General features: G+C 43.2%; 1 protein-coding gene across 4 annotated transcripts; it reads left to right on the plus strand.

Annotated features, from left to right (window-relative positions):
- PORCN (porcupine O-acyltransferase) lies at window positions 1-27,835 on the plus strand. Of its 4 annotated transcripts, XM_070935115.1 has the most exons (14): window positions 2,168-2,303; window positions 7,474-7,666; window positions 9,832-9,875; window positions 10,235-10,416; window positions 11,714-11,844; window positions 15,700-15,717; window positions 18,887-18,901; window positions 18,996-19,121; window positions 20,290-20,390; window positions 21,799-21,875; window positions 23,574-23,637; window positions 24,523-24,608; window positions 25,711-25,821; window positions 27,597-27,835. In XM_070935115.1, exons 1-14 carry the CDS (start codon window positions 2,168-2,170, stop codon window positions 27,696-27,698), a joined length of 1,386 nt encoding a protein of 461 aa, XP_070791216.1. In that variant the 3' UTR covers window positions 27,699-27,835. The 4 variants fall into 4 exon arrangements, with proteins under 4 accessions (XP_070791217.1, XP_070791216.1, XP_070791218.1 ...); XM_070935116.1 differs by lacking the exons at window positions 15,700-15,717; window positions 18,887-18,901 and adding an exon at window positions 1-15 and having other exon boundaries at window positions 2,159-2,303; XM_070935117.1 differs by lacking the exon at window positions 18,887-18,901.
- Window positions 27,836-27,859: the final 24 nt, after the last annotated feature.

The raw sequence follows: 27,859 nt of genomic DNA on the forward strand, positions 1-27,859 counted from the left end.
ATGAGAGGCATTAAGGCAAGTTCGGTGAGAGAGAGAGAGAAGCAGAGCCGTGCCCAATAAGGGGGCGCCGAGTTCTCGCCTCTCCCGCAATGCAGAGTAGTGGGAAGGGAAAAGGCACCCTAGATCTATGTCTCCGAATGCAGGGATTTCCCCTTTTCTTTCTCTGAAATGACGCGATGACCGCCGTTTCCGCGGGATTCCCATCATTGGCTCTTTCCCTTTTAGGAATAACGCTCTTAGCAAAGCGGCCGAGTATCCCATCCCGTGGGTATGTGTGCAGTGAGAAAGAAAAAGCAGCTTTCGTGGGGGTTGGGGAAAAAATTATGCTAAGAAAGGAAACGAGAAGCCAAAGGGTTACTTGGAGTTGCAAGGACGGGGCTCGTTTGATTTTCCTTTCGGATCCTTTTGTCTAAAAAGCCACGTTCTCCTCCTCCATTCTGTGCTCCAGCATTTCCTTCCTGTCTCTCTACCTACCTACCTGCGAACGCCACTGACCAGTAAATCCGCAGGGTTCCTACTTCATGTTAAACCATAACATGTTTTTTTTTTTATTAGTCTTGGCTTCCTGTATCGTGAGACTCTGAATTATGACGGTATACCAAATCGTGATGAAATCATGGTTTGATGCAAATGTGCCATTCCAGCCATGTCTTTCTCCCTATTGCAGTGCTTCATCAATTCATCAGCTGTGTATTACTCCCCACCACCCATTTTTCTTCCCCCCTCCCCCCATATGTTGCTAGGGTTAGTGTTAAGTCAACCTTGGAAAATTGAAGTAGAATCAGACTTTATGCTATTATTGTGCGACTGGTAACTGGCCTTCAGTTAATGATGCTGCCACCCCCCCCCCAGGAGCTCTTTTGGAATATGTTTTTATTCCTAAACTGGGTCTATAAATAGTCAATAAGAATTAGATCCAAATAACAAGGTAGAGAAAGAGTTTGCATCAATGTAGAAGCTTTAGTTTCTGTTCAGCAGAAATAGTCATATTATGTGGGGTTTAACAGAATTTACTTCCATAAGGGAATGTTTGTGGATTTATTTAGTTGATTTATACCTTTGTCTCTTCCTCTATAGAACTTGGAGCAGCAAGGATGGACTGTATCACTACAATACCATAGACTTACAAATAATATTTTAGTTAATTATATTCTGTGATTTCAGCTTGCATACCGTGTTTCCCCAAAAATAAGACCCTGTCTTATATTTTTCTGAATCCCGAAATAAGCGATTGGCCTTATTTTTGGGGGGGTCTTATTATTTTGGGGCGCGTGGAGCGAGATGGTGTTCCTCTTGCTGTCTTACCTGATTTCCAGCTTTGTGTTTAAATATTTTCGGGGAGGACTTATTTTCGGGGAGAGGCTTATTTTAGCGCATGTGCTCAAAAGCCCAATTGGGCTTATTATCAGGGGATGTCTTATTTTTGGGGAAACAGGGTAGTTAATGGTTCAGCATATGTTATGTACAAAATGAGACCGATTGAACAAGCCATAGTTAGGTTAATCATGAGAAACACAATCTTGCTGCTGTAGTTATATGTTTTCCAGACTCATCTCTGCTTAGTGGTGTCAGACTAAGATAATACTTAGACTAGATTTCCATGCTGCTCTTTCAAATCTATGGTTCTAAAACAAAAGGGAAACAATAGTTACAGAAGGGAACATTGGGTTATATTGTGCCATTGAAATGGCAGATGTGTCTGAGATGATGAATATGGTTACATGGGTTTCACGTCAAGAGGTACTAGGCCTGTTGACTGGCTGGCTTTGGCATGCCTAACTATAACCGGGCTCACACCATGCACTGAACCACAAATGGCCTAACCATACTGTAGGTTGTAGGCTAGTTTGTGTGGTTGATTGATGTATAGTTCACTGTGTTGTATGAGCCCCAGAGAGTGGGCTTTAAGGAAATTATGTTTAAATAAAACACAAATAAGCATTCTATAACCACACCTTTTATCTCTGTGTAAGCATGTCCTGAAACTTCAATCATTCTCCCAATAGAGGGAGGTTCTTTCAAATACAATAATCCCAATTTAAGAACAGGACTTGGTGTAGACTATTTATTCTTTGGGTTTATATACATTTCAGAATAATCTTGACTTGCCTCCCGGGCTAACTTTATGGGTTTGCTCTGCCTCTCTTTCCCTTTCCAGGTTGGGGCCATGGCCACCTTTACACGGGAAGAGTTTTACCAGCAGCTGTTGAGCAGTTGTATGCTGCCAACTGCTCAGCAGGGTTTTGAACAGGTTTGGATTCTGCTGCTCTTGTGTCTAGCTTGCCGTCTCCTATGGAGGTTATGTAAGTAGAGGCTGAGTTTGCATACGTGAGATAAAATTGAATTAGCTAATTTCCAGCTCAATGTTGTTTGCTTGCAAACATTTCATTACCCAACTGGGTAACATCATCCATGTGAGTGAGTGTGGGGATTGCAGCCTGTTTATATATAATAACTTGTCCTGCAAACTTTAGTGGTTTCTTGATTTTATTGTTTGTCTAATTTTGATCCCTGTTTATCTGAATGTTGGTTGCTAGAGCGGATATGTTCTAGTCTTTTTGTTTCCTCCTTAGGTTTTTTTATTGTCCTTTTTGAATGGTATGTAAATATGATTTATATTGATGTGTTTATTGATGGTTAATTTACCCGAATGCCAAGCTTCCAAGAATTCCCTAACATTTTTGGATTTGACTTGTTCAAAAAAACTAATAGATTTTTAGCAGCTTTGGTCAACTTTTCTGACTACTAGTTAGTATTTGGGAAGGCACCCTACTAGTTTCTGCCTGTCTATCTTGCATAGTAGCTGTTTCAGTCCTTGTATTGTATGTTGTAGATGATATGAAGGAAACAATCCAAACAAAAACTACCATTTGCAACGCTTCAGAAATGCCTCCAGAGAATTGAGACAGTTGTCAAGTTCCAATTTATTCCTGGTGCTCTTGTTCCCTCAGCTTGCCTTGCCTTCTGCTGGGGGGTAGATTACGTGGGTTCGGGGGAAGACCCGCGGGGGAGGGTATCTGGGCCAGCCGTAGGGCATGGCATGGGAGGTGTGAACTCTGGGGTCAAGGAGATGATTAGATCTTATGATACAGATGCCCATAACATCGATACTGTAGGTGGGAGGGGCAGATATGGCGGGAGCAGGGGGCCACATCATCCTACGGGAGTGTGTCCTCGCTGTTTACAAGCGGTGGCGCGCTCCGACCCTCAAAGCTCTTCTTGTTCCCCAGGTTGTACGGAACCTCGGGCCCCAGGCCTTCGGCTGATGCTGTGCAACGCCAGGTCCATGGTAAATAAAGCCCCCCTCATTTGTGATCTTATTCAGGAGGGGGGTGCGGACCTGGCGGGTATTACGGAGACCTGGTTGGGCCAGGAAGGGGGAGCCCCCCTTGTTGATATGTGCCCACCAGGTTTCCGTGCTTTCCATCAGCCAAGGTCTCAGGGGAGGGGCGAAGGGGTGGCGGTTGTTATTAACGAAGGTCTTGGACCAAGGGAGGCCACTGTTCCTCAGACGGCTGGATGTGAGTCCCTTCTTGTGAAGTGGGGTCATAGGGTGCAGTTGGGCTTGCTAGTCACGTACCTGGCTCCCTGCCATGTGGCAGCAGCCCTGCCTGAGCTGCTTGATGTTATAGCCGCGGTGGCTGTTGACACCCCCAGGCTTATGGTCATGGGGGATTTTAACCTGTCATCAGTTGGCGAGACATCTGAGGTGGCTCGGGAGTTCATGGCTTCCATGACGGCTATGGACCTGACCCAGTTAATTTATGGCTCTACTCACATGGGGGGGACACACACTGGACCTTGTTTTTGTCTCTGGACAGTGGTTGAGTGATCTCGAGATAGGGGATATAGTGATTGAACCCTTGTCATGGTCAGATCACTCCCTCCTTCGCCTGGATCTTCAAACCGCCACACCCCGCCGCAGGGAGGCGGAACCGACCAGGTGGTTCCGCCCCAGGTGCCTGATGGATCCTGAGAGATTCCAGATGGAGCTTGGGCCATTTCCTGAGGTTCTAGCACACGACTCGGCTGAGGACTTAGTGGCCGCCTGGGATAGGGCGGCGGCTGATGCTTTAGACCGAGTCGTGCCTTTGCGGCCTCTGACCCGGCGCCGGTCTCACCTGGCTCCTTGGTATACTGAGGAGCTGAGGGAGATGAAGCGCTGGAAAAGACGCCTAGAGAGCAGTTGGAGGGCTAGTCGTTCTGAATCCGACCGAACACTGGTAAGATCTCATATTAAGAATTACCTAGTGGCGATAAGAGTAGAGAAGAGTAACTACTTTTCTACTCTTATTGCGTCATCAGATAATCGCCCAGCCGCCCTGTTTAGGGTGACCCGCTCTCTGCTCCATCAAGAGACACGGGAAGACCCCTTGGAGGGTAGAGCTGAGGATTTTGTACAATATCTGTATGACAAAATTGCTCAGATTCGTGAACAGCTAGACTCTGACTGGATTGATCCAGAGGAGATGACAGGGGCAGGTCCTGAGAATATTATTTGAGAAGAGTTTGATCCTGTGACTCCCGAAAGCGTGGACAGGAACAGACTAAATGCGACCACATGTTTATTGGACCCGTGTCCATCCTGGTTGGTACTGGCCTCCCGGGAGGTGACGCAAGGCTGGCTCCAGGAGATTATAAATGCTTCTTTGAGTGAGGGTGTCTTTCCCACCGTCTTGAAAAAGGCGGTGGTGAGGCCCCTCCTCAAGAAGCCCTCCCTGGATCCAGCTGTATTAGCAAATTATCGTCCTGTCTCCAACCTTCACTTTGTTGCAAAGGTTGTTGAGAGTGTGGTTGCACGACAACTGCCTCAGTACCTGGATGAATCGAATTATCTAGATCCGTTCCAGTCGGGATTCAGGCCCGGGTACAGCACAGAGACAGCATTGGTCGCATTGGTTGATGATCTCTGGAGGGCTCGGGACAGGGGTTGCTCCTCTGTCCTGGTCCTACTAGACCTCTTAGCGGCTTTTGATACCATCGATCATGATATCATGCTGCACCGGTTGGAAGGGTTGGGGGTGGGGGGCACTGTTCTACAGTGGTTCTCCTCCTTTCTCTCTGACTGGTCGCAGTCTGTGTTGACAGGGGGGCAGAGGTTGACCCCGAGGCCCCTTATATGTGGGGTGCCACAAGGATCGGTCCTCTCACCCCTTCTATTCAACATTTATGTGAAGCCGCTGGGTGAGATCATCCGTGGTTTTGGGGTGAAGTACCATCAGTACGCTGATGACACCCAGCTGTACATCTCCACCCCAGACCACCCCAATGATGCCCTCGAGGTGATGTCCCGGTGCCTGGAGGCCGTACGGATCTGGATGGGGAGGAACAAACTCAGACTCAACCCATCCAAGACCGAGTGGCTGTGGTTTCCGTCGTCCCGATATAGTCAGTTGGCGCCATCTCTGACTATTGGGGGCGAGTCGTTGGCCCCCACAGATGGGGTTCGCAACTTGGGCATCCTCCTGGACTCACGGCTGTCTTTTGAAGAGCATATGACGGCCGTAGCCAGGAGGACTTTTTATCAGGTTCGCCTGATTCGCCAGTTGCATCCCTTTCTGGATCGGGACTCGTTACGCACGGTCACTCACGCCCTTGTCACCTCACGCCTGGATTATTGTAATGCTCTCTACATGGGGCTCCCCTTGAGAAGCACCCGAAGGCTCCAACTGATCCAGAATGCGGCCGCGCGGGTGGTAATGGGAGCAATGTGGCGCTCTCATGTAACCCCCCTCCTGCGCGAGCTGCACTGGCTCCCAGTGGTCTTCCGGGTGTGCTTCAAGGTTTTGGTTACTATCTTTAGAGCACTCCATGGCTCAGGACCAGGGTACTTACGAGACCGCCTCCTGCCACCAATAGCCTCTCACCGACCAGTTCGCTCCCATAGAGAGGGACTCCTCAGGGTGCCGTCGGCCAAACAATGTCGACTGACGGCCCCCAGGGGGAGAGCCTTTTCTGTGGGGGCACCTACCATCTGGAACGGGCTTCCCCCGGAGTTACGAAACATCCAAGACTTATGCATATTCCGCCGTGCCCTGAAAACATTTCTATTCCAACAAGCTGGTCTGGCCTAACTTTCCCTTTTTAATTGGCTTTTAAACTGGCTTTTAAATTGGGTTTTAAACCTCTTTAGATAAATTTGGATGTTTTTAATCTTTGAGCCTAAATTACTTAATCTGTTTCTTAATAGTTTTTAACTTCTATATGTATTTGTATTTATTATGGCTGTTCACCGCCCTGAGTCCTTCGGGAGTAGGGCGGTATACAAATATGAAAAAATAAATAAATAAATAAATAAATAAAGTTATGGTTGCTTTCCAACAATCCAGTGAGGCTGAAGAGGTTCTTGATAAGGTTAACATGAGAGTAAGACAGTGAGTAGGGAAGGAAAGGCTATGACCTCATTTGCTTGGCGTAAAGTCCACAATCTCTGGAAGGTCTGTATGTCACAATAAATGGTGGTTTATTGAGGGAGTTATAATTGGTTGGTTTCACATAACACATTCAGTGGTAAACTGGGGTGGACAGATTGATTTCCCCCCCGAAATCCCTGTCATATTGATTGATTTCCCGCTACTATTTTTCTGGGGGGCGCCTTCCCAAAAGGAGTGGGAATGACTGGAGGCCTCAAGGAGACTAAATACTTCCATTTCTACTTTTAATTCCCCTGGTAATTTGAAATTTCAGCACCATAATCAGGGAATGTTTTTTTAAGATCTGGGGGATTATTTAAGGGTGGAACTATAAGATGCTTGCCTTTCAAATAGGGTGGATTTGATTTAAATCGAGTTGATTTAAATCACAATTTAAATCATGATTTAAATCACTAGTAAAAAGGCTTGATTTAAATCAACTCGATTTAAATCATAATTTTTAAAGAGCAACTGTCATCTCTGCTACTCCTTTGACCCACTGTTGACTCACCGATAGTCCCAGTGTTGCAGAATATACAGCCTCATGCTACATAACTAAGCTCCATTTCATGCTGAATAAACTAAATTATTTATGTATCTTAAATAGAAAACTATCTTACAATAGATTTTTACCCCAAAAGTTTTTTATTAAAATAAATTCGATAAAAATCAAAAAAATCCGATTTAAATAAAAAAAATCTGTTTTTTTTATTTTTTTAAAAAAATCATTGATTTTTATCCACCCTGCAGTTTCAAAGACCACCACCTCCTCTTTCCACCCTTCCCGAAACAGCATAAAAAGAGATGAATGGATCTTTCCAGTGACAGCATTTTATTACTATCAGAAAACCTTCTGCAGTGTCCAGGTGGTTGAGGAAGCCTCCAATGCTGGAGAAGTTGCCCTTCCCTGCAATAAGCTTTGGTTCACAAACATCAATGACTGAGATAATATCATAACACACAGAGAGAGACTCCATAGTATGGCTAGGTATGTTGGCTAAAGCCATCCATGGTGAGCTTCTCTTTCTCTCATCCAAGCTTCCCGCCTCTTCTTTTCCAGCTCTGCCGTCCTATGTTAAGCACCTGAGCACCGTTGCTAGTGGCTTCTATGCCCTCTACCACTTTTTTCAGCTGCAGATGGTGTGGGTTGTGCTCCTCAGCCTCTTGTGCTACTTGGTTTTATTCCTGTGTCGCCACTCAACCCAGCGTGGAGTTCTGCTCTCCATCACCATCCTCATCTATTTGCTTATGGGGTAAGTGAGGAATGTGGGAGGGGTAATTAAAAAGCTGATATGGCCAAGAGCAATTCATGGGGAAAGGGTTAGCTAATAGCATGTTGGACCAACAGAAAGTCAATAATGGGGACCCCTTTCATGAGGGAGCACAAGGTAAACAGGTGTCCTTAAGTGTTGGAGGCTGGTTACAAGAATGCACGTGGTTCTGTATTTATCCTGTTTTGGCCAGCCCCATTGTCTGACATTTACCTACTTCATGAGTGGAGGCCACCAAACTGCCTACACTTGTCCAAATAAAAATAAGTTGAATAATCCTTATGACTTAATAACACATTTTATTTTTTGTATTAAAAAGGAGATCACTTTTCCAAATTTAGCCCACCCAAACCACAAGATGCTCTCAAATCAGTCCCCAGGATACCGGTAGTAATCGCAAAGGTGGGGCAGAGTTTACTATGTTGGTGATACTTAGGTTTATAATTTTTTTCATGGCCAGATTGATGAGAATAGTAGGTTAAATTGTCTGTCCCCATGCCAGCTAGTGTCCTCCAGATGTATTAAATGTATCATTAGTTATGCTGTCTGGGAATTATGGAATTATAATTCAAAATATTTGGAGACTGCCAGAGAAAAGCTAGGCTTATCTAAATAAAACTTTAAACAAGTCAGCTAAAATACAATAAGCTAATAATCTTTCTTAGTAGCCATACATTAAACTACATTTAAACTACCATTTTAGCTCCTTCCAAATTCGCAAGCTGCATTTTTACAAAGATTTGTATTCCATTTCTTTCCAAACCTGAAAGGCCCAACATTTAAGATATCTTGAAACCAATATTCATACTAATAAGCATTCTTGTTGGTTGAATGTCTTAATTTCTGACTCTGGGGTTTGGAAGGCACAATAAGTAGCCATGTTTGGTGAAAATGCAGCATGCAATTGATGGAGAGGGGCTAAAGTGTTAAATAGAGCCTTGGTAGTACAGTGGTCTAAAGCACCCTGTTATTAAGACCAGCTGCCTGCAATTACTGCAGGTTCAAATCTCACCAAGGCTCAAGGTTGACTCAGCCTTCCATCCTTTCTAAGGTAGGTAAATTGAGGACCCAGTTGTGGGGGCAATAAGCTGACTTTGTATAAATATACAAAAGAATGAAGGCTATTGCTTAACGCATTGTAAGCCGCCCTGAGTCTCCGGAGAAGGGCGGCATATAAATCAAAAAAATAAAAATAAAAAAATAAAATAAAATATATGTGTATTTGTATCCTTCTTGGTTTTTAGTGTGTATTGTGGAAATTTAGTTAGAGAGAGGTCAAACCAATGGACCAAGAAAGCTGACCAATTGTTTTGGTAAGCCAATGGGAAATGCAGGAAGGGGGGCATCTGTGTCGACAGGTATGGACAAGAATGAATTAAAATAGAATATTCTTTATTGGCCAAGTGTGATTGGACATTGGACAAGGAATTTGTCTCTGGTGCATAAGTTCTCAATGTACATACAAAAAAACAAAGTGATAAGTCATAGAATAGATCATAAATCATAAAGTACAATAATAAGCCATCAATCATAAGATACAAACAAGTCATAAATCATAAGATACCAATAGGAGAAGGTAGGAAAGATGAGAAGACGAGAAGGATAACGATAATAGCAATACAGCTCTACTACATGGATAAATATTTTAAGGCATTAGACAGTGTTGTGGAAGTTAGGTGTTTAGCAGAGTGATGGCATGGGGGGATCTGTCTTTGTGTCTAGTTGTTTTGGCATGCAATGCCCTATAGCAGCATCCCAAGGGGGGGGAGTTGAAACAGTTTATGTTCAGGATGTGAAGGGTCTGTAGGTATTTTCTTAGCGGTCTTTCTGGTTCGTGAAGTATTGGATTACAATTGCTGTAACATCATAGCAATTACTAGAAGATTCCATAAATTTTGTAGTGGAAAAGCCAGAGATCAAGGAAAGCAAACTAACAAGTTATAGTAGCATAATTCCTGGAATCATGTGCATTTCTAGTCACCCAGCCCTTTGACATGAATGTATTCCTTTTTATTGGAAAGTTCAGCAAGAAGAGGATTTTGAAACTTATCTGGATCTTAGGAAAGGAAAGATAGCAAACAAAGGACTGATACCCAAAGATAATGGTTATTTCTTTTTGTTTCCTGCTTTTCCTTCCTCCTCTATAGAGAGATGCATATGGTAGACACTGTGAGTTGGCATAAGATGAGAGGTAAGTGACAGATCTCCTTCTGCACATATCTTCTGGTTTGTGACAAGGTGAATCAGAAAATCTATGTATTGAAAGAAAGTGCTGCCTTTCCAAAAGCATAAAGTACTGTTCAACATGTGTAACATTCATAGCTTTATAGCTAGACAATTCTATCAAGGCTTATAAACTGAGCTGTTATTAGAAGGAATGATACTTTTCTTATATATGAGCTTCCATTCGTGAATCCCATTGGATCTGAATATCTTTCCTGGACTAAAGGAAAATAATTTGTGCTAGTAACTCTACTCTATGGCAACAAATTATTTAAGCTACTTGTTAAGAATGTCAGCACTGACTCTCTCTCTCATTTCTACCACTAGGTGCCCAGATGATTGTGGCAATGAAGGCTGTGTCATTGGGCTTTGATCTGGACCGGGGCGAGGTACCAACCATTCCATCCCCAGTTGAGTTCATGGGGTATATCTACTTTGTCGGAACTGTTATTTTTGGACCCTGGTTCCGCTTTCGCACCTATCTGCAGGCAGTAGAGAGCAGGAAAATAGTGAGTGTACTCTAATGTCTATTATTGACTGTGGTGGGCAAGATCTGGTTGGTGGGGAAAGGGTGGGCCACATTTCAACTTTGAAGATTTATTCAGCTTGGGCATTTTTCTCCAGACTTCCTGTAGGTGCAAATGATCAAGGCATGACAGAGTTCTTTAATTTTACTATTTAGACTCATAGTTGGAAAAGTTTGGGCCATGGAGAATGAAGGACCTCTATTTTTTATAGAAACCATGCTACAATTATGTTTATGAAATTATTATTTGAACTAGCTGATTATTTGTTTTCTTTCATTGGCCAAAATAGAAGCAGCCATATTTTTACTGAAATACTACCTACATATTTCAGTCTTTCTTATGTAGAGGAGAAACAGTAAAGTGGAATGTTGAACACAATTCCAAACCTTCAAAGATACGTTCATGAAGTATTTCTCCAAAGTGCAACCCTTCCTCTAGAGCTCACCCTCTCCCAGCTTAATGTGGCTGGTTCCATTAAGAGAGGATTGTACCATGTTTGGGGGGGAAGCGGGGAGGGATGCGCTCAGTCTTTGAGTGACTTGCTAAGGGCCCCATTGCAAAACTCAGGTGGGCGGGAACTAAGAAGTAGGAAGTAAAGAAGTTCACAATTAAATGGAGGTGAACTTATTTAAAATATAATTAAATCTTATTTACACATTTATTTATATGCCAACTCCACCATTAGAGTATCTCTAGACAATTATCAGCCACCCAAGTAGAGCAGATGGGAAACACACAAGATGAGCCAACACTACGTTATTGTAAGGTTTCTTTAACAGAATCTTGCAAGTCTGAAGGTACAGATCTTCCACTGTCTTTCTTTACCGCCTGATAAATTAGGGCAGATCCTTTCTAAGTTCCTTTCTCTGCCTGTTTCTCAGCTGTGGGCTCCCTCCCCCTTTTATCTGATCATTAAACAACATTTCTATCTCTCATCTCCCAAAGTCATTCCCACAGACCATGATAGCAGCACTCAGTTTTAATTTAATTTATATTATTAGTTTATATGATTTTGCAATTGCACTGAAATTTAATTTAAAAGCAATTAATATGGTCTTCCCATGTCTTCAGTAATTTCCTCCTTCTATTGGAGCTTAATTTTGGAAGGGTTGCTGTGAATCAGATCAAGGTTTTTGCATCTATGCATGGGATTGTACATAAAATGGTGGGGATTGCTTTGTAGCTGATGGAGATGCATGTGAATGAAAAACTACTGCGACTGGAATCCAGACAGAGGATGCTCATTACATAATGATTGGTTTTGGTTCTTTCCACATAGACTTTCTCCTGGTTTCAGAAGGTCTTCCTGAGCTTCTTCCTCTGCCTTGTGTGCCTCATCATGTCCACCTGCGTGGCTCCCTATCTCTTCTCATACTTTATACCCCTCTACAGCTACAGGCAACTCAGGAAGTAAGTGCCTTGCTTTGAATTGATGTTCTAAGACTCAATTTCCCATATGTTCCCACAGCTGGAAATGAGTTTGTTAAGGAAGCTTGCCAGCAGAGCTAAAGGAGCTTTCAAACACCAAATCTGAATTAAAAATCAAGTAAAACTTTAGGGGGAAAAAACCCCCTGAGAAATATAAAAATGAAATGTTTTGTAGTTTTTTACCTGTTAATAGCTCCATCAATCCTCTTCCAGCAATACCTCTGGATTTTTAGCTGTGGCAAGAAACATTTTGGGTTTAATATTTTTAAAAGGACTTTTAGTTTTCCCTTGATTTATTTTGGGGTTGGCTTTATGATACTATCAGCACTGGATGAAAGGAAATGGAGTAGAATCAACTTGCAGCTATGCCCTTGAAACGTCAGCTCATTTTTATGCAGATCACTAGCTCTACATGGATAATTTGGAAGCAGCAGCCCATTTTAATTTCTTCAGACTTTCATTCTAAAAAATACTGTTTAAAGAGTGTTGTGGTTATATGCCAGTATGTTCTGAAAGGCTCTGACTGTCAGAATGTTCTTAATAGGGTGTCATCATACACTTGAAGATGATTGTGATATCTGTTATTAGACAGATTGGGATAGTGCCTCAGGCACCTGATCTTGGATCTGATGAAAAAAGAAAACAGCAGATGGTTAATTTAGCATTTCTCTTTACCATCAAGTAGAAATTCTTGCCGGATATTGTGTCTCAGAAGTGAAAAATGACTTGAGGGAAGCACCATTTACCATTGTGCTTTCTCAGGCAAAAAAATACATTAAGTTCATTAGGGCAGAGAAAATCTTTCTCTCCAGCTGAGGGTTCTTAATGGCTTATATCAGTGATGGCTAACCTTTTTGCCATCGCGTATCAAAAGCATATGGAGCATGGGGGGGTGCACGTGTCCACACCCATAATTCAATGCCCCCCGTGCCCCGCTCCCCTGCATGCACGCTCCCCCCAGGGCTCCCCTTGCTTTTGGCATGCGACAGCAAAAAAGTTACCAGTGGGCCCGCTTTCTTGGAGCCTGGGGAGGGCGAAAACTGCCTTCCCCACCCGCACCTCCGGAGACACGGCCCGTTTCCCGACTTCCAGTGGACCCGGAAGGCCCGAAATATCAGCTGGCCGGCGTGAGCATGTGCTCTGGAGCTGAGCTAGGGCAATGCTCGTGTGCCCACAGATATGGCTCCGTGTGCCATCTGTGGCACGCGTGCCACAGGTTCGCCATCATGGGCTTATATTGTTCTTTCATCATCAGATTAAATATAGTTCTGTGGTACATAGCTGAGCATTTATCTATGTGAATACTCGGACTACAGCAAATCCACTTGGAATTTCCTACAATTAAATTGTAGGACTTAGATTTTATCTATGCTGATCATGTATTTCTAAACCACATCTTGTTTATCTTATTGTGGAGAAAAAGAGGATAAGAACCACACTGAAGCTTGTAGTTCTGATATTTGAATGTTGTGTAATCCTGCCCTGCATGAAACAGAAAATCCAAGGAATATTGAGACATTTTAATGCAGGAGTAAGGAATTGTGGCTGTTCAGAAGTGGCTGAACTCCAACTCCCATGAGTGCCAGTCAGCAACAGGGAGAGATCCTGGAAGTTGTAGCTCATCTACCTCAGTAGGCCTCTGGTTTGCTGATCCACATTTTGGATTTAACAGTTGAGAGATCAAGAGAAGCTCAACAATTGTGGCATCTTTCAACAGCATGGGGAAAAGTTGTGCATGTCATACTTTTCCCGCATGTAGCTAACTTTCTCAGGAGGTGCTTTTTCAGAAAAACATAATTCAGAATGTACAGTGACTTAATGAACTTCTTTTTTCTCTCTTTCTACCAACTTTAACTTTGTTTAACCCTTCTCTCTCCTCCCTTGCTTTCTCTCATTGGGATCACATCCCTCGTGACAGGAAGCGCAGAAGCAGGTAATACGACTTAGATGATAGCAGTTGGGTTCTTCCCTGGTCAGACATCTCATTTACAATTCTTGACATCTACATGACTGTTGTCTACATCTCATCACCAGACCATTTGTTCTGTCACTATATTGGGAACATTGTGATACAGAGATTTCTTTCAAGTTTATGTCAGAGATGTTTGTGACCCAGCAATTGTGGTCTTGTAGCATATTGGCATCAGGTCCTTAAGGCTCATCATGTGACACAATTTGTCTTCAGAAGTCTCTAATCTTGCCTGTGGCCTGTAGGTATAGATTGCTGCATTAGTAACTCCTATGGTAGCTTTGGTCTATCAGCATGTATAGGCCTGCTTTATTACCTTGAAGCCATTCAGGGGCTCTATTCCTCCATTGCAGAGGTGTTATATACAGTATCTTACATACAGCCAATTTTGACAATTTGTCATGTTGGATAGTGTGGTGGCAAAAATCAGAGCACAATCAGTGGACACAAACAAACAATACTATTTTTATTCTTAGCATGCTATCACAGTTCCTTAGAACATTAGTAAAATTTGAAAGGCATTTTTACTGAGAAGATGGCTGAAAAACCCTTTAGTAGAATAAAACTGCTGAGAAGTTGTTAGACAATATTTTGGAACTCCGCTGGTTGTTGCAGAAGATATGAAAATCCAACACATCGCAGCTCCAAATAGCCTACCCAGGTGAATTTATGCTTCATCCACTTAATACTATGGTCAGCCCTAAACTAAAGAAATAGGCACATTCTTGGCGCAGCAGCTATTATTGAAAAGCAGAAAAGCAGGCGATCAATCCATCCACGAGACTGTCTCACTAGAGATCAGATTGCTCAGCTGGAAGCATACACTCCAGAATGGACTTTTTCTAGATCCAAGTGGAACTTCATTGGTTTCTTGAGAAGGAAATGCCACCTCATGAGTGCTGAAGTAAGACTTTGGAACCTAACTTGGCATAAGATATCAATTGGAATATAATTTAAAAGTCAGTGCTTTAACAGCAACTATTTTGCCTGTAAAGTGTATAACAAATTTAAAATCCAGGTGACTTTCCATGCCGCTGGGAAGCCTGCTTTCTCCAAACGTTAGTTAAGAGAAAGAGTCCATGACAGGAATTAGCATGTAGTGTTAGTCCGTCTCTGCTCATATTCATAGGCTATTTCCTAGCTGGAAAAAATCTGCAATCTGACTTATTTACTTGCAAGGAAACAGCCAGAGTGAAGAACTTTGTATTTACAGACAGCTTTCGACTTATGATAATCTGTTTAGCAACCATTCGAAGTTATGAGAAAAAAAGTGACGACTGGTCCTCACAGCGATCGTGATTCGGGTGCTTGGCAACCATCATACATTTACGACGGTTACAGTGTGCCATGGTCACGTGATTGCCATTTGCCACCTTGACAGCTAGCTTCTGACAAGCAAAATCATTGGGAAGCCGGCAGATGAGGTCATAAGTTGCGACTCACTTAATGACCACGATGATGTGTTTAACGACTGTGGCAAAAAAAAGGTCATACAATTGGCTACCGTCACCCAATGCCTCAATTAACAATCGTACTGCTTATTGACAGATTTTCCTATCCTATAGTGATCGTAAAGCAAGGATTACCTGTATGGTGAAAAAGGCTATATGGTATATATATATAAAAAAGCAGATTCCTCAGGTATGTATCTTCAGGTACAGTTGGCTGCAATTGCGATTATGCCCAATTCTAGCTGAGAAACTATTAGAGGTGCAGTGGAAAGTCTTAAACAGGCCTTTTTGATTTTCTTCCAGGCAAGAATGAATTCTTTTAAAATCACCATAGAACCCACGCCCCTGATCCATCAGGCTTAGCAATTTCTTTTTGTTGAGCATGGGACAGAAAGGCAACAGTAATTAGAATGAGAGCAAAAAAATAGAAGCTGAGTCAAACAGGAGAGATCTTGTCACACAATCGCCAGAAAAATCTTCTTAAAATTATCTAGTTTTACATGGGAGCAGGAGGTGTTTGGGAGACTTGCGGTAGATCAGGAGATGAGTCTTGGATCTAAACAATCCTAGAAAAATGTAATAGAAATTGAGATAAGGACATTTCTAGCATATCGCAGATTATATAATTGCTAGGGCTGTGATGGCGAACCTATGGCACGTGTGCCACAGGTGGCACACGTAGCTAGATATATAGCTATATCGGCCAGCTGATTTTCAGGCCTTCTGGGGCCACCAGAAGTAGTGAAATAGGCTGTTTCCTGCCTCTGGAGGGCCTGGGGTGAGGTGGGGAAGGCCCGTTTTTCTTTCTTACCTGACTCCAGATCCTCTCTATGCATCTGTGGAGGGCGAAAACAGCCTTTCCCACTCCCTCGGAGGCCCTCCGGAGGCCTGAAAGGGCCCATTTCCCAATTCCCGGTGGGACAGGAAGTGACTTTTTTGCTGTCCCCAGCCTTCAGAAGTCTCCTAGAGGGGGGTTGAGCATGCATGTGCGGGGGGGGGGGGCGCATAGAATTATGGGTGTAGGCACGCGCATGCACGAACCTTCCCCACTCCACCCCACTCCTGGCATACGATGGCAAAAAGGTTAGCCATCACTGTGCTAGGGAATGTTAGATTATCCCAGAGGACCCAGTTGTAGATTTCTAAAGTATATAAGTTATTCAATCAGGAGAAGCTACCATATTTTTTGGATTATAAAACGCACCTTTTTCCCCCAAGAAGGAGGGTGAAAATCTGTGTGCGTCTTATGCTCCGAATGTAGCCCCGCCCAGCTTCTCAAATGGAGGTTTCAAAGTCTGAAAAAAGCATCAGAAACAAAGCTTCAGAAAAGAAGCCCCCAAACAGAGCTTCAGAGACTTTTTTTCTGAAGCTCTGTTTCAGAGGCTTTCAGAGGCAGGAAAAAAAGCAAAACAAAGCAAGGCACAGAGTTCACAACCAAGGAACCTGTTGCTAAAATTCACCTCTAGGAACAGCTGATTGGGGGTATTCCAGGAGGCCGATCCACCTGCCAATCAGCTTTTTTCTTATTTTCCTCCCCAAAAACTAAGATGCGTCTTATACTCCGATGCGTCTTATACTCCGAAAAATACGGTATTTGAGAGGAGTTAAAATTCATAGCCCTGGTTGGCTTGCATGAGCTCTTCTGGATCAAGTCAGTTTCAGGTCTCACCAGATACTCTTCTTTAAGTGCCTTGAACCTCTTTTCCAGCAACTGAATTTCATCCTCTCTCTACAACAGCAATAAGGGCAGTGTGGTGGGTCAGAGGTTAAGATGCTGGGTTTTGTTGGCTGGAAAGCTGGCAGTCCAAGTTTGAGATCCAAATGCCACTTGATGGGGTGACCTCCAGTCCTCACCCCACCTCCTGCCAACCTAGCAGTTTGAAAGCATGCAAATGTGAGTAGATAAATAGGTACCACTTTGATGTCATGCTGGCTACATGACGATGGAAATGTCTTCAGACAGCGTTAGCTCAATGGCCTTGAAACAGAGATGAGCACCACCTCCTATACTTAGCAGAGTAAAATCCGCAGGGATTCCTTTACCTACCTACAACAGCAGTACTTCATCATGTAGCAATCTGGCATTATGAATGAAGTTTATAAAGGCAGAGCTGCCAGAAATGAATATGTATGTGCCATTAAACATTTATACGTGGATAGATTCTGTGGGGAAGATCTCAAACATGAAATGAATGAAAGCAGATCTAGGAATATTTCTCAGCTAGAAGAGCTCTGCAAATAAGATTGGGGGAAATTCCAGAGGCAAGAATGGAAAGATTCCCAAATGACTATAGGAAATGTTTGTAAGCTATTATTTCAGCCAAAGGAGTATTACAAATTCTGAATGCAACTTTTGCACCTACTATATTTGCTATTTTCTTTCTACATATAAAGTAATGCCATATGCCGTATTTTTCACATAAGACGCTCCGGACCATAAGACACATCTAGCTTTTGGGAAGGAAAACAAGAAAAAAAAAATCAGCCTCTGCCTCCCAGCAATTTGCCTCTTTGTAGCAATCAGCAAACAGTTTCAGCTTCAGCACAGCCTGATTTAGCACAAGCAGCTGATTGGTGGAATAGCCAATCAGTTATTTCAGGCTGCGGGGATCGCCGCCATCCATCGCTGCCATCTATCACCACCTCTGCATGCCCCATTTTCAGCCTCCGCGTGTCCCTTTTTCAGCCTGTTCCAGGTGGCGGGGATTGCTGCTGTCGCCTATTGCCTCCGATCCCTGCCGCCTGGAATGGGCTGAAAATGGAGCATGCGGAGGCAGAAAACATGCACGGAGGCCAAAAATGGGGTGCACCGAGGCGATGATGGGTGGCAGCAATCCCCGCAGCCTGGAACAGCTGATCGGCGGTATTCCAGGAGGCCGATCCAACCACCAATCAGCTGCTTATGCTATATCAGGCTGTGCTGAAGCTGACCAGGCTGTTTGCTGCAAGGAGGCAAATTGCTGGGAGGCAGAGGCCAGCAGATGGGGGCCAGCGGGTGGGCGGGGCTTTGGCAGCATTTGCTCCATAAGACGCACAGACATTTCCACCCACTTTTGGGGGGAGGAAAAGTGCGTCTTATAAACTGAAAAATACGATAAATAGTAAGTTTGCACTCAAATTTGCAGAAGACTGTTACATTTCATTTTGTTCCACGTACAATTTCCATTCACTTAGAGATTTATTGAAACATACAATTTGACCAGAGGTAGCTGAACATTTGCATGAATTTCTGCTGATTGGCCTGTTTAGAGAATAGGGCTATAATTTAGAGGCCTGTGTGACATACGACAAATGAGTATCAGCATGCACATTTCTTTTAATCTTTCATGGTACATGGCATACGAAGGGAAAATCTCGGGCCATTAAACCCATCTGTTTCTCCTCATCATCTATTTTCGCAACTATTATTTCAAAATATTTTGCGGGGGGGGGTGTGTGTCAGTGGGTTGCAACTAGAACCTTGCTTTTTTTCCTTTCTAAATTCACGTAGGCACTTTAGCAAACGCTCAATACATACAATAGTCTCTAACCAGTGTATTGATTTATTTCTTACTTGTTTTCTGTTTGACTTCTCTTCTTTTCTTTCCTTTCTTGTGCATGCCAGGAGTACTTTAATGAGGTAAGTCTCCATATAGGGCCTTAAACTTCTCTTGGAAAATTGGGTGTGCAAATATTTCACGAGTTTCTAAATTCTTATCTCTTCTTATGTGCAGGTGGCTCAGGGCTTACGAGAGTGCCAGTTCCTTCCATTTCAGCAATTACTTTGTGGGCTTTCTGTCTGAGACTACAGCCACCCTGGCAGGATCAGGTTTTACAGAGGAAAAGGAGAATTTGAAATGGTAAGAGGGGGTAGAAGATGGCGTCTGGGATCCTTTGCTTATAAGCTTCAAATTCTCAAAGCACAATTGGGAACAAAGAAGGCAAATCAGAAACGTATTAAAATATATATGAAAAGCCTAGTCTGGGAAAGCATCTAATATGATATCTTTTAGGAACGAAGTAAAAGACCATTTTCTTTTAGATTTTGGTAAATCCTCTTACATTTGTTACTGTTTTTATTCCTAGTCTTCTTTTGATCTTTCAGTTTTTCTCCAATGAGCTTAAAGTGATGTGCATGACTCCTAGATGTCAAAAAAAACCAAAAACCCAACAATTTTTTTTTTAAAAAAATTATGTAGTCTTTGCTCCAAGATGTTCTTTCCCCACAGTGGTTTTCTAAAATCATTACTCTTCAGGTTATGAAAGCTACAGAAAAAAATCTGCCATCTTAATTGGGAAAATCATCCAAGGCAATCAAGGACGGACAGAATAATATTGCCTGCTTAATTGTAAACATAGTTTTGCTGCTTAATGCATATTTAATTATTAATAATACAGTATTTGAAAATTGTAAATCAATTCATTATAAGGCTAACTGCAATGTTGTGGGAGAAACAGAACTGAATTGACCTTGGTACACTTATGAACCAGTAATAACAGCAGTGGGAAGCTCCACCCATCCACCTGGACGTCATCACATACGATCTGCGCATGCGCAGAAGTTTCTGTGCATGCACAGAAGCGCCATGTGCACGCTTCCATTGCGAACCGGTAGCGAAGGTAAGTGGAACCCACCCCTGAATCATTGCTCCTCAGTGGTTTCAGAAGACTGATGGTAGTCCATAAGTTGAAAAAGACTGTCCACCTGTTTCTTTTACTTGTTCTTGAGATGTTTGGGTGTGATTTCCATGGGAACCACAAAACTGAGTTCTTTCATTCCTATTTTTAAAACAAATACGTTGTTCGCTCCAGATTCTGTAGCCTGTTATTTTTTATATTCAAGTCACTTTCCTGGAACAGCCATCATCAGACAATTTCTAAAGTTCCTGCTAAGATAGGAAAGATCCCAGGAGCTTCACATCTTTTTAAATATGCCAGTTGGACAATTCAAGCTCAATAGATCCTTGATATCAGAGATCCTCCCTGCATTCTGCCCCAAGTAATTGTTGATTCATTTCTCCTTTTTAGGGACCTGACAGTGTCTCATCCTCTGAGGGTTGAGTTACCACGTTCTATGGTGGAGGTGGTAACAAGCTGGAATCTGCCTATGTCACGATGGCTAAACTCCTGTGAGAATGCTTATATCTGTCTTGTCTTTAGGACACTTCGTGTGTTCTGAGTGGAGCTCTTAGCTTTAAGTGCCTGTGCCTAAAATCCTGTCAATAACTCTACCAGATGGAGGAGGTCATATTTCTGGCTCTTCTTTCTTTGTATTCCTGCTCTTATTACTAAATAAGACCTAAAAGATTTCAATAATGATTATATTGGCTGAAGGTGATGGGAATACATCTAAAAAAACAGGATGAAGAAAAGCTCGGCTAGATGCTTCCTATTTTTATGCATCTTTCAGTAAGTGCAGAGATAGACTAGAGATGGTTTTAACTTGAAGCTTTCAGACATTTCTAAGTGAATTGCAGTAAGATGGTTGATTCAGTCATGGTTTGGTCAGGATCATATACACTTTCTGCTCTCACTGTGGTTTATAAATAGCTGAGTTCATACGTTAAGCCAAAACTAAACAAAGGATATTATACATTGTACTTTGAGTGATAACAATTTTGGAGTTATGAATTAAGGAATGGATAAAACAACTTGATTGATATGACAGAAGATGGAAGGTGGGCTGTGCTTGCTAGCCTTATCTCTACTGATGCATTATGTTCATTGGATTTTGCCCCTCTCTTATGTGATCTGAAGCTATGGGGCTGCCTTCCTAGATGTCACATGTGATTTTAGAATCACTTCTGGGAAGCCTGCTTCCGTAGGACTGTAGCATGTGGGGAACGGCGAAATTGCATGATAGAAGCAAACCCCCACACCCCACACCCCACCCCACCCACCTACATTGCAGGTGATGGGATTCTAATCACATAGCTGTAAAAAAATATTCAGCTAAAATTATTTTTTGACAAATCCCAAATAATTGTCTATTTTGTTAATTTGTGTCAAGAGATGCAGGGCCTCCTGTGAAGTCTGATCTTGATCAGCAACAGGCTCAAGCCAGAAATAGGGAATAATCAGGCATAATTAACCTTCAGGATTCGTTACCAGAAACATGAGGGCCATCAGCATCATACTTGCTTTTAAGCAGCTTGAATAAGGTCACAAAAGCCATGGCTACAAGAACCCATTAGATCAGTGTTTCCCAAACTTGGCTATTTTAAGATGCATGGACTTCAACTCCCAGAATTCCCCAGCCAGTATGCCTGGTTGAAGAATTCTGGGAGTTGAAGTCCATACATCTTCAAAGGGTCAAGTTTGGGAAACACTGCATTAGATGGAATAAAACTCTATTCAGAGGCAATGTTTTTATGAAAGCCGATGGTTTGAGAGATACCAGTAGCTTCCAAAAGGATGCTAATAGTTCAGTCTCATAGAGGAGCTGGACATATAATTCCTTAATGATTGGAATGATGGCTTGGGGTTTTTGGGGAGGGCAAGAGAAATGCCTCAGCTGACCAATTCCATCTATTTCAGATGTTTTTAAGAACTCCCTGAAACTGGGGACCTTCTCGGCCATCCTTGTAACCTACGCAGCTAGTGCCCTCTTACATGTGAGTATCCCTTTATAAACTTTATAAACCATATTCCATTTCTGCATCTCTTGCAGCATAAACAAATCTTTAAAAGTCTGAAGGCCAATCCTTAAATGTTGTCAAATTAGTGTACTGTGAGGAGATCTCAGTGCATCGTTATATAATGATCTACAAATTCCATCATCTAGTTATTTGTCCCATCTCCCCATACATGCAGTAATAAGTAAGTCAGGTGATATTTAGGAGAGAGTGAGCAAGATAGAATGGCTGGAAATTCGCAGATAAATAAATAAATATATACATCCCTTTTTGGAATAAAGAATGGTATTTTTCCTTCTTGTAATCTCGCTAGAATTTTTGACCAGATTCTTCCATAAAGGCAAATTGTTTCCTTCTAACTAGCCTTCACCCATTTGTACATGCCTGTCAGAGTTTGTTGCAGCACACACAAACAGACACAATTAAATGAACTTCAGCAGGATTCAAATTACATAAGAAACTTCTTTATATACAATACCATACAGGAGAATTCAGCATACAAAATCCGGAACACAGAAGCAATATTCATAGAAGCAACTCATTACAGAGTAGAGAGATACAGAGGCTAATATATTGTGCAGAGATTCTCATTAGAAGTCAAACCAACTTTTATATACACTTCAGCAAGTCTAAGCCACACCCACACTTCAAACTGTCTCTTATGGTCCCATACAACAAATACTATGTTTCAGTTACCAAACAGCCCTCATTGGCTGACCTGGTGCTATGCCCTATTCCAGTTCAGGAATATACTTTGACAATGCCAACTATGTGAAGGTTGGATTTGTGGGAGTTTCAGGGTACAGCAGATTTATTTCCTCAGAGGATCAATAGTGTAAGTCTACTAAAATTTCCTCCCTACCTCACAATTACCAGGGCAGTTTTCTTTCTCTCTTTCTTTTCTTTCTTTTTCCTCAGTGCTTTGACCTGGCTCACTATCCGTCCCATCTCTCCCACCCTCCTTTGCTCCCTGCCTCCCCCTCCCCTCGCTGGCCCGTGGAGGAAAATTACAATGCTGATCCAGCCCTCGAAGAAATCCAGTTTGACATTCCTGGTTTATATAGTCCGGCTGACCTTAACATTGTCAGAACTGCCATCATATGCTAAAGCTTCGCATTCACTAGCTGTCAGTCTGCCATAAACTTTGGGGGGAGGGAGCCAGTGGGGAGGAGGGAAGTACTATTCATCGTATTTTCCAGCGACATCGTCTCAAGTCCTGGGAATGGAATGTAACGGCTCACCAAACAGCCCTTGTTGAAGAGACAATTACCAAAACAATTTATTCAAATATAATTGGACAATAAGGGACTAACAAGGGGGAGGAACTGAAAGGGAAAGTTTGGCGTGCAAACATCAGTTCTGGCTTTGCTATACTATAATCCACTTGGCTTTTAGTAAAAGTATACCTTTCACTACAAATGGAGTCGAGAGTCTTTCTTAATTAAAGGACAAAATTGGGGCATGTCTGACAAAGTTGTTCTTCCTTCCCCTGTGTTTCCTGACTATTTCCTCCTGGGGGGAAGATCTGTTCATATGAGAAGAATTGCTGTCCACTTTTTATGTGGCGCCTTGGGAAATCAGTCGCCTTGGCAACTGTTCTGTGCATCTACCTTAAAGACGACCTGGTGCAAAGAGGGTTTGATGTGATCATTCTAACTGCAATCTCATTTCTTTTAGGGGCTGAGCTTCCATTTGGCTGCTGTGTTGTTGTCACTCGGCTTCATCACTTACATTGAACACGGTGAGTCATTCATTGCTGTTTTTCTCCTGCTGAGATGTTCTGCTTTTTTTCCCCTTCTCTATTGTCAGATTTCTGTGCCAAAGCCAAGTCAGATAAAATACTATTTTATATATTTATTGTTGCTTTTATTGTAAATAACAGCCACATCCGATGAAACATATTCCTTAGAAAGATGGGGAAAAGCATTCTTCTAATATTCATGCTAGGAAGATTTCGATCAGCAAGTAAATTTTCAACTGGCACTTAAAAGATATGTTATTAATGCTCACTCCTCCACTTCTTTGCAGTTTTAATGTGGGCACCATCATCACAAAAACCTGCCTGTTAGGAAATTGCCAAGTGGCATGTAGCAACTTTCAATGTCTTTAGCAGAACCTCCCTTGATAATTATTATTATTAGATTTTAATCTAATTTTTCATCTCTATTTCAAGGCGGCAAACACACTCATGCTTCCCATTTCCCCACAACAATCACTCTATCAGGTGGTTGGGCTGAGACAGGACTGGCCAAAGTCACTCAGTCAGCTTTTATGCATAAAGCAGAACTAGAACTCACCATTTCCTGGTTTCTAGGCCCGCACCTTCGCCACTATATCACACTGGCTCACAAGCCAAACAGATCTATAATTAATTATCCTGAAATGATCTAAAGACAGATGTCATTTTGCAAATCTGTGGTAAACTTTTTGAGTTTTTGCATTTTTCTCTCCTCCATTTGGGAGGGAAAGGATATTCAAAGCTCCTGTAACGAATTAGAATGCTGCATTGAATCCCAATATAGGAAATTTGTTTGGAGCAAACATTCCTTAGTTAAGCAAATCAAGGCTTAAGAGCTAAATCGTGGACAGTTTTGAGCACAACTTTGCTTGCCTGGTTTCCATTTAGTTCTCAGAAAGAGGTTGTCTGTCATCTTTGATGCCTGTATACTCTCCAAGAAGTGTCAACCAGGATGCTCACATCGCCACAGCATGGTAAGTATGTGCTGAAATCTCAAGGAATCAGAGCCCATTCCCTTTTACGCTTCATGCTAGAGTAATATTCCAGCATGAGGTGTGCAGCTTTGATGCTGTGGGACTGCATACGGCCCGTGGCTTCTACAACACATCTGCAAGAGATGAGCTCACACCTCTATTGCTCATTGTCTCTCTTTCCAGTACATGAGAGAGGAAAAGCAGAATGCCAGTGAAAGAATAAATAACCCTCCCCTTTCTGACTCTGGCCTTGTCCACTCCTTGCTTCAACCCTATCCCTTACAGCTGTGATGGCAAACCTATGGCACGTGTGCCACAGGTGGCACATGGAGCCATATCTGCGGGCATGGGAACCATTGCTCTAGCTCAGCTCCAGTGTGCATGCGCACGCCAGCCACCTGATTTTTGGCTGGCCCCGCCCACGCTGCCCCTCCCCTCCCAGGAGTCTCCACGTGGCCCATTTCAGATACCAAGTAAGCACAGGGCTTGCGTGGAGGCTCTGGGAGGTGTTTTCTGCCTCCGGAGGGGGCGGGGAAGGCCATTTTCGCCCTCCCCAGGCTCCAAGAACGCCTCTGGAGCCTGAGGAGGGTGAAAAACGGGCATACCAGGCCCATTGGAAGTCGGGAAATGGTCTGTTTCCGGCCTCCGGAGGCTTCAGGGAGGCCTGCTAGGCCCAAAACGGGGTGCGGGGGGTGTCATGAGCGCATGTGTGGGGGAGCGTGGGGGAGGTCACACGTGCATGCGAGGGGGGCCTGGTGCAGGGGGGCATTGAATTATGGGTGTGGGCACACATGCGCGCAACACCGCCCCGCGCTTTTGGCATGTGACAGCAAAAAGGTTAACCATCATTGCCCTACAGCATCAACTGATTGTGCCAAAGATTGTACCTTGGATCTAGCAGGGTCAGGCCTTCCTGATCCTGAAATCTCTTTCAGCTTTTGGGTCTGAAGTTCATTGAAGCCTAATATAACAAGGAAACGTGGCTTCTTATACAGTATGAAGCCTCTTGACTAGGCTGTTTATGTTGGTTGGGGGAGTGGCGGGGTGAATCCTGCTTGTTTACAGTTGGGTTGAACCTCTGCTGCTTCTTCTGCTGCTACAGAATCTCTGGGTTCGTCTCCTCAACCTGCTCTTTGGGGCTCTCGCTGTCTTCCACTTGGCGTACTTAGGCTCATTATTTGATATGGATGCCGATGACTCTATGGAAGAACAGGTGAGATATCCAGAATAGCGGGAAGCGGCAGGATAGAAGTTTTATGGGATACCTGTGCTGGACATATTTTTGGGAGCAGTCCTAAGAAAAAGTGTACAGGTAAATGTACTAATGAAAAATCAACTTTGTGACCAGTCTTCGCATTTATGACCTTTGCTGGTCTGTAAAGCAAAGGAAAACTGAAATAAGATTATAAACACAGTTATAATTTCACTTAGTAACTACTTTGCTTAACAACCATTCCCAGTCCCAATTGTCATGAAACAAAGACTGCCTATATTATCTGAGAGACCCCCCCCCACCCCTTTATTTTAGCCTAATTGATCTAATAATGTGCAGATGTGCTTCACAACATCTCCCATCTGCCTGAAGATGGCAGGAGGTTTAGGGACCGTCCGCCAGGACTTCATGAACTTTCCCTGAAAATTCAGAGGGACACAGAATCGTCTCTGATATGCCTTTCTTGTGATGTCTGAAGCCAGATCAGAGGGAAGGCAATTGTCAAGTTTCCAACCGATGTCCTAATTAAATCATGAGCCTAGAGCCAAGCTTCAAAAGAAATCCAGTTATTTATTAGGAGCTCCATGTCAGCACATACCCAAATGAAGCCAACTTTGACCCCACATAATTTACAGCCCTAATCATGACCCTTTTTCCTCCCCTCCCCCCAGGATGTGTCATCAATCACATTGCCAATGGAGCAATTTTGGGGTTGTAGAGACCACTCACCTCCAGCCGCTGTCAGTAACCCTGGGAGACAGCCTTGAGAAAAATATGTCTGGAATGTGCTCCTCTCTGTGGCTGCCATGTTGCTTTGTCGGTTTCCCATCTCCCCTTGCCTATGGCAACTCGAGAGCAGGCCAGGGATGCTTTGCAAGTTGACAGCAATATGCCATTGCCACACTATAGTAGAGCAGGCAAAGATGGCATTGGGAAATGGTGGGGATCATCACCATCATCCAGACCGCAGACAGATAACAGGTAGACCTCACTTAACCAGTGGTAACTGAACTGTCACTAAGTGACACAGTTGTAAAGTGGAATGTCAATCAAGCTTTGCTGGCTGAGGAATTCTGGGAGTTGAAGTCCACAAGTCTTAAAGTTGCTAAGGTTGGAGACCCTTGGTTTAGAGCATAGTTTGCGCATATTGGAGCACAGATTATGGCTACTTGGACTGAATGCTGCTCCCTTTCTGTAATGGTTCATGCATAAAATCATCTCCAATGTCTCATCTTGGAGGCTGTTCTTCACCCCACCCCCACACCCCATAGCCAACTTTGTTTTCATGGAAGGCCGGAATAAGGTGACACTCTTATTTGGCCTAATTTGGCTTATGGCAATCAGCTCCATAGCTGAATGGAAACAAACATTTATTAAGAATGCAGATCTTCGTTTATTACTTGCTTAAGACTGCACTAGGTATTACTGTTTACCTATTGAAATGTATCTTAAATATCCTGAGGGATCAAAACTTAAAAAATGTAGCAGTGACAGAAAAAGGAAATCCCTCAGTGCAATCATGGAATAGGGGGGAAAATCCCACTAAGAAAGTCTCAGCCTTTCTGAACTTCAGTGGCCATCATCTCCATTTAGTCTGGAAACTACCAAGTCAGCTAACAATTTAGGGGAATTGCCTGTGACAAAAGACTAGACCCTGCGTATTTATTTGAAAAGAGATGGTCTAAACTCTTCCCTGTCTGAATGACGGCCTCTCCACCGTCAAGAGTTGTCTGTGCCAGAATCTGACTTGGATGATGTGCTGCTTTTCCCTCTAGGGCTACGGCATGTCTTATACCATCAACAAATGGTCCGAGTTGAGCTGGGCCAGCCACTGGGTGACCTTCGGGTGCTGGGTCTTCTATCGTCTCATCAGCTGAAGCAGGACCTTCATGTGAACTCGAGGAGATGGAGCAGGGGATGGGTGGAGAGGCAGAATTGATAGACTCCTCACCTTCAAGAACATTGGATGCCCACCATCGACTTGAGTGCCATGGATATTGACTGATTCATTCTTTCTCTGGGATGCTGATGGAGGGAA

The sequence above is a fragment of the Pituophis catenifer genome, unplaced genomic scaffold (genome assembly GCF_029215685.1).
Source record: "Pituophis catenifer annectens isolate HBS135680 unplaced genomic scaffold, rPitCat1.0.hap2 SCAF_2, whole genome shotgun sequence".
Taxonomy (NCBI): Eukaryota; Metazoa; Chordata; class Lepidosauria; order Squamata; family Colubridae; genus Pituophis; species Pituophis catenifer.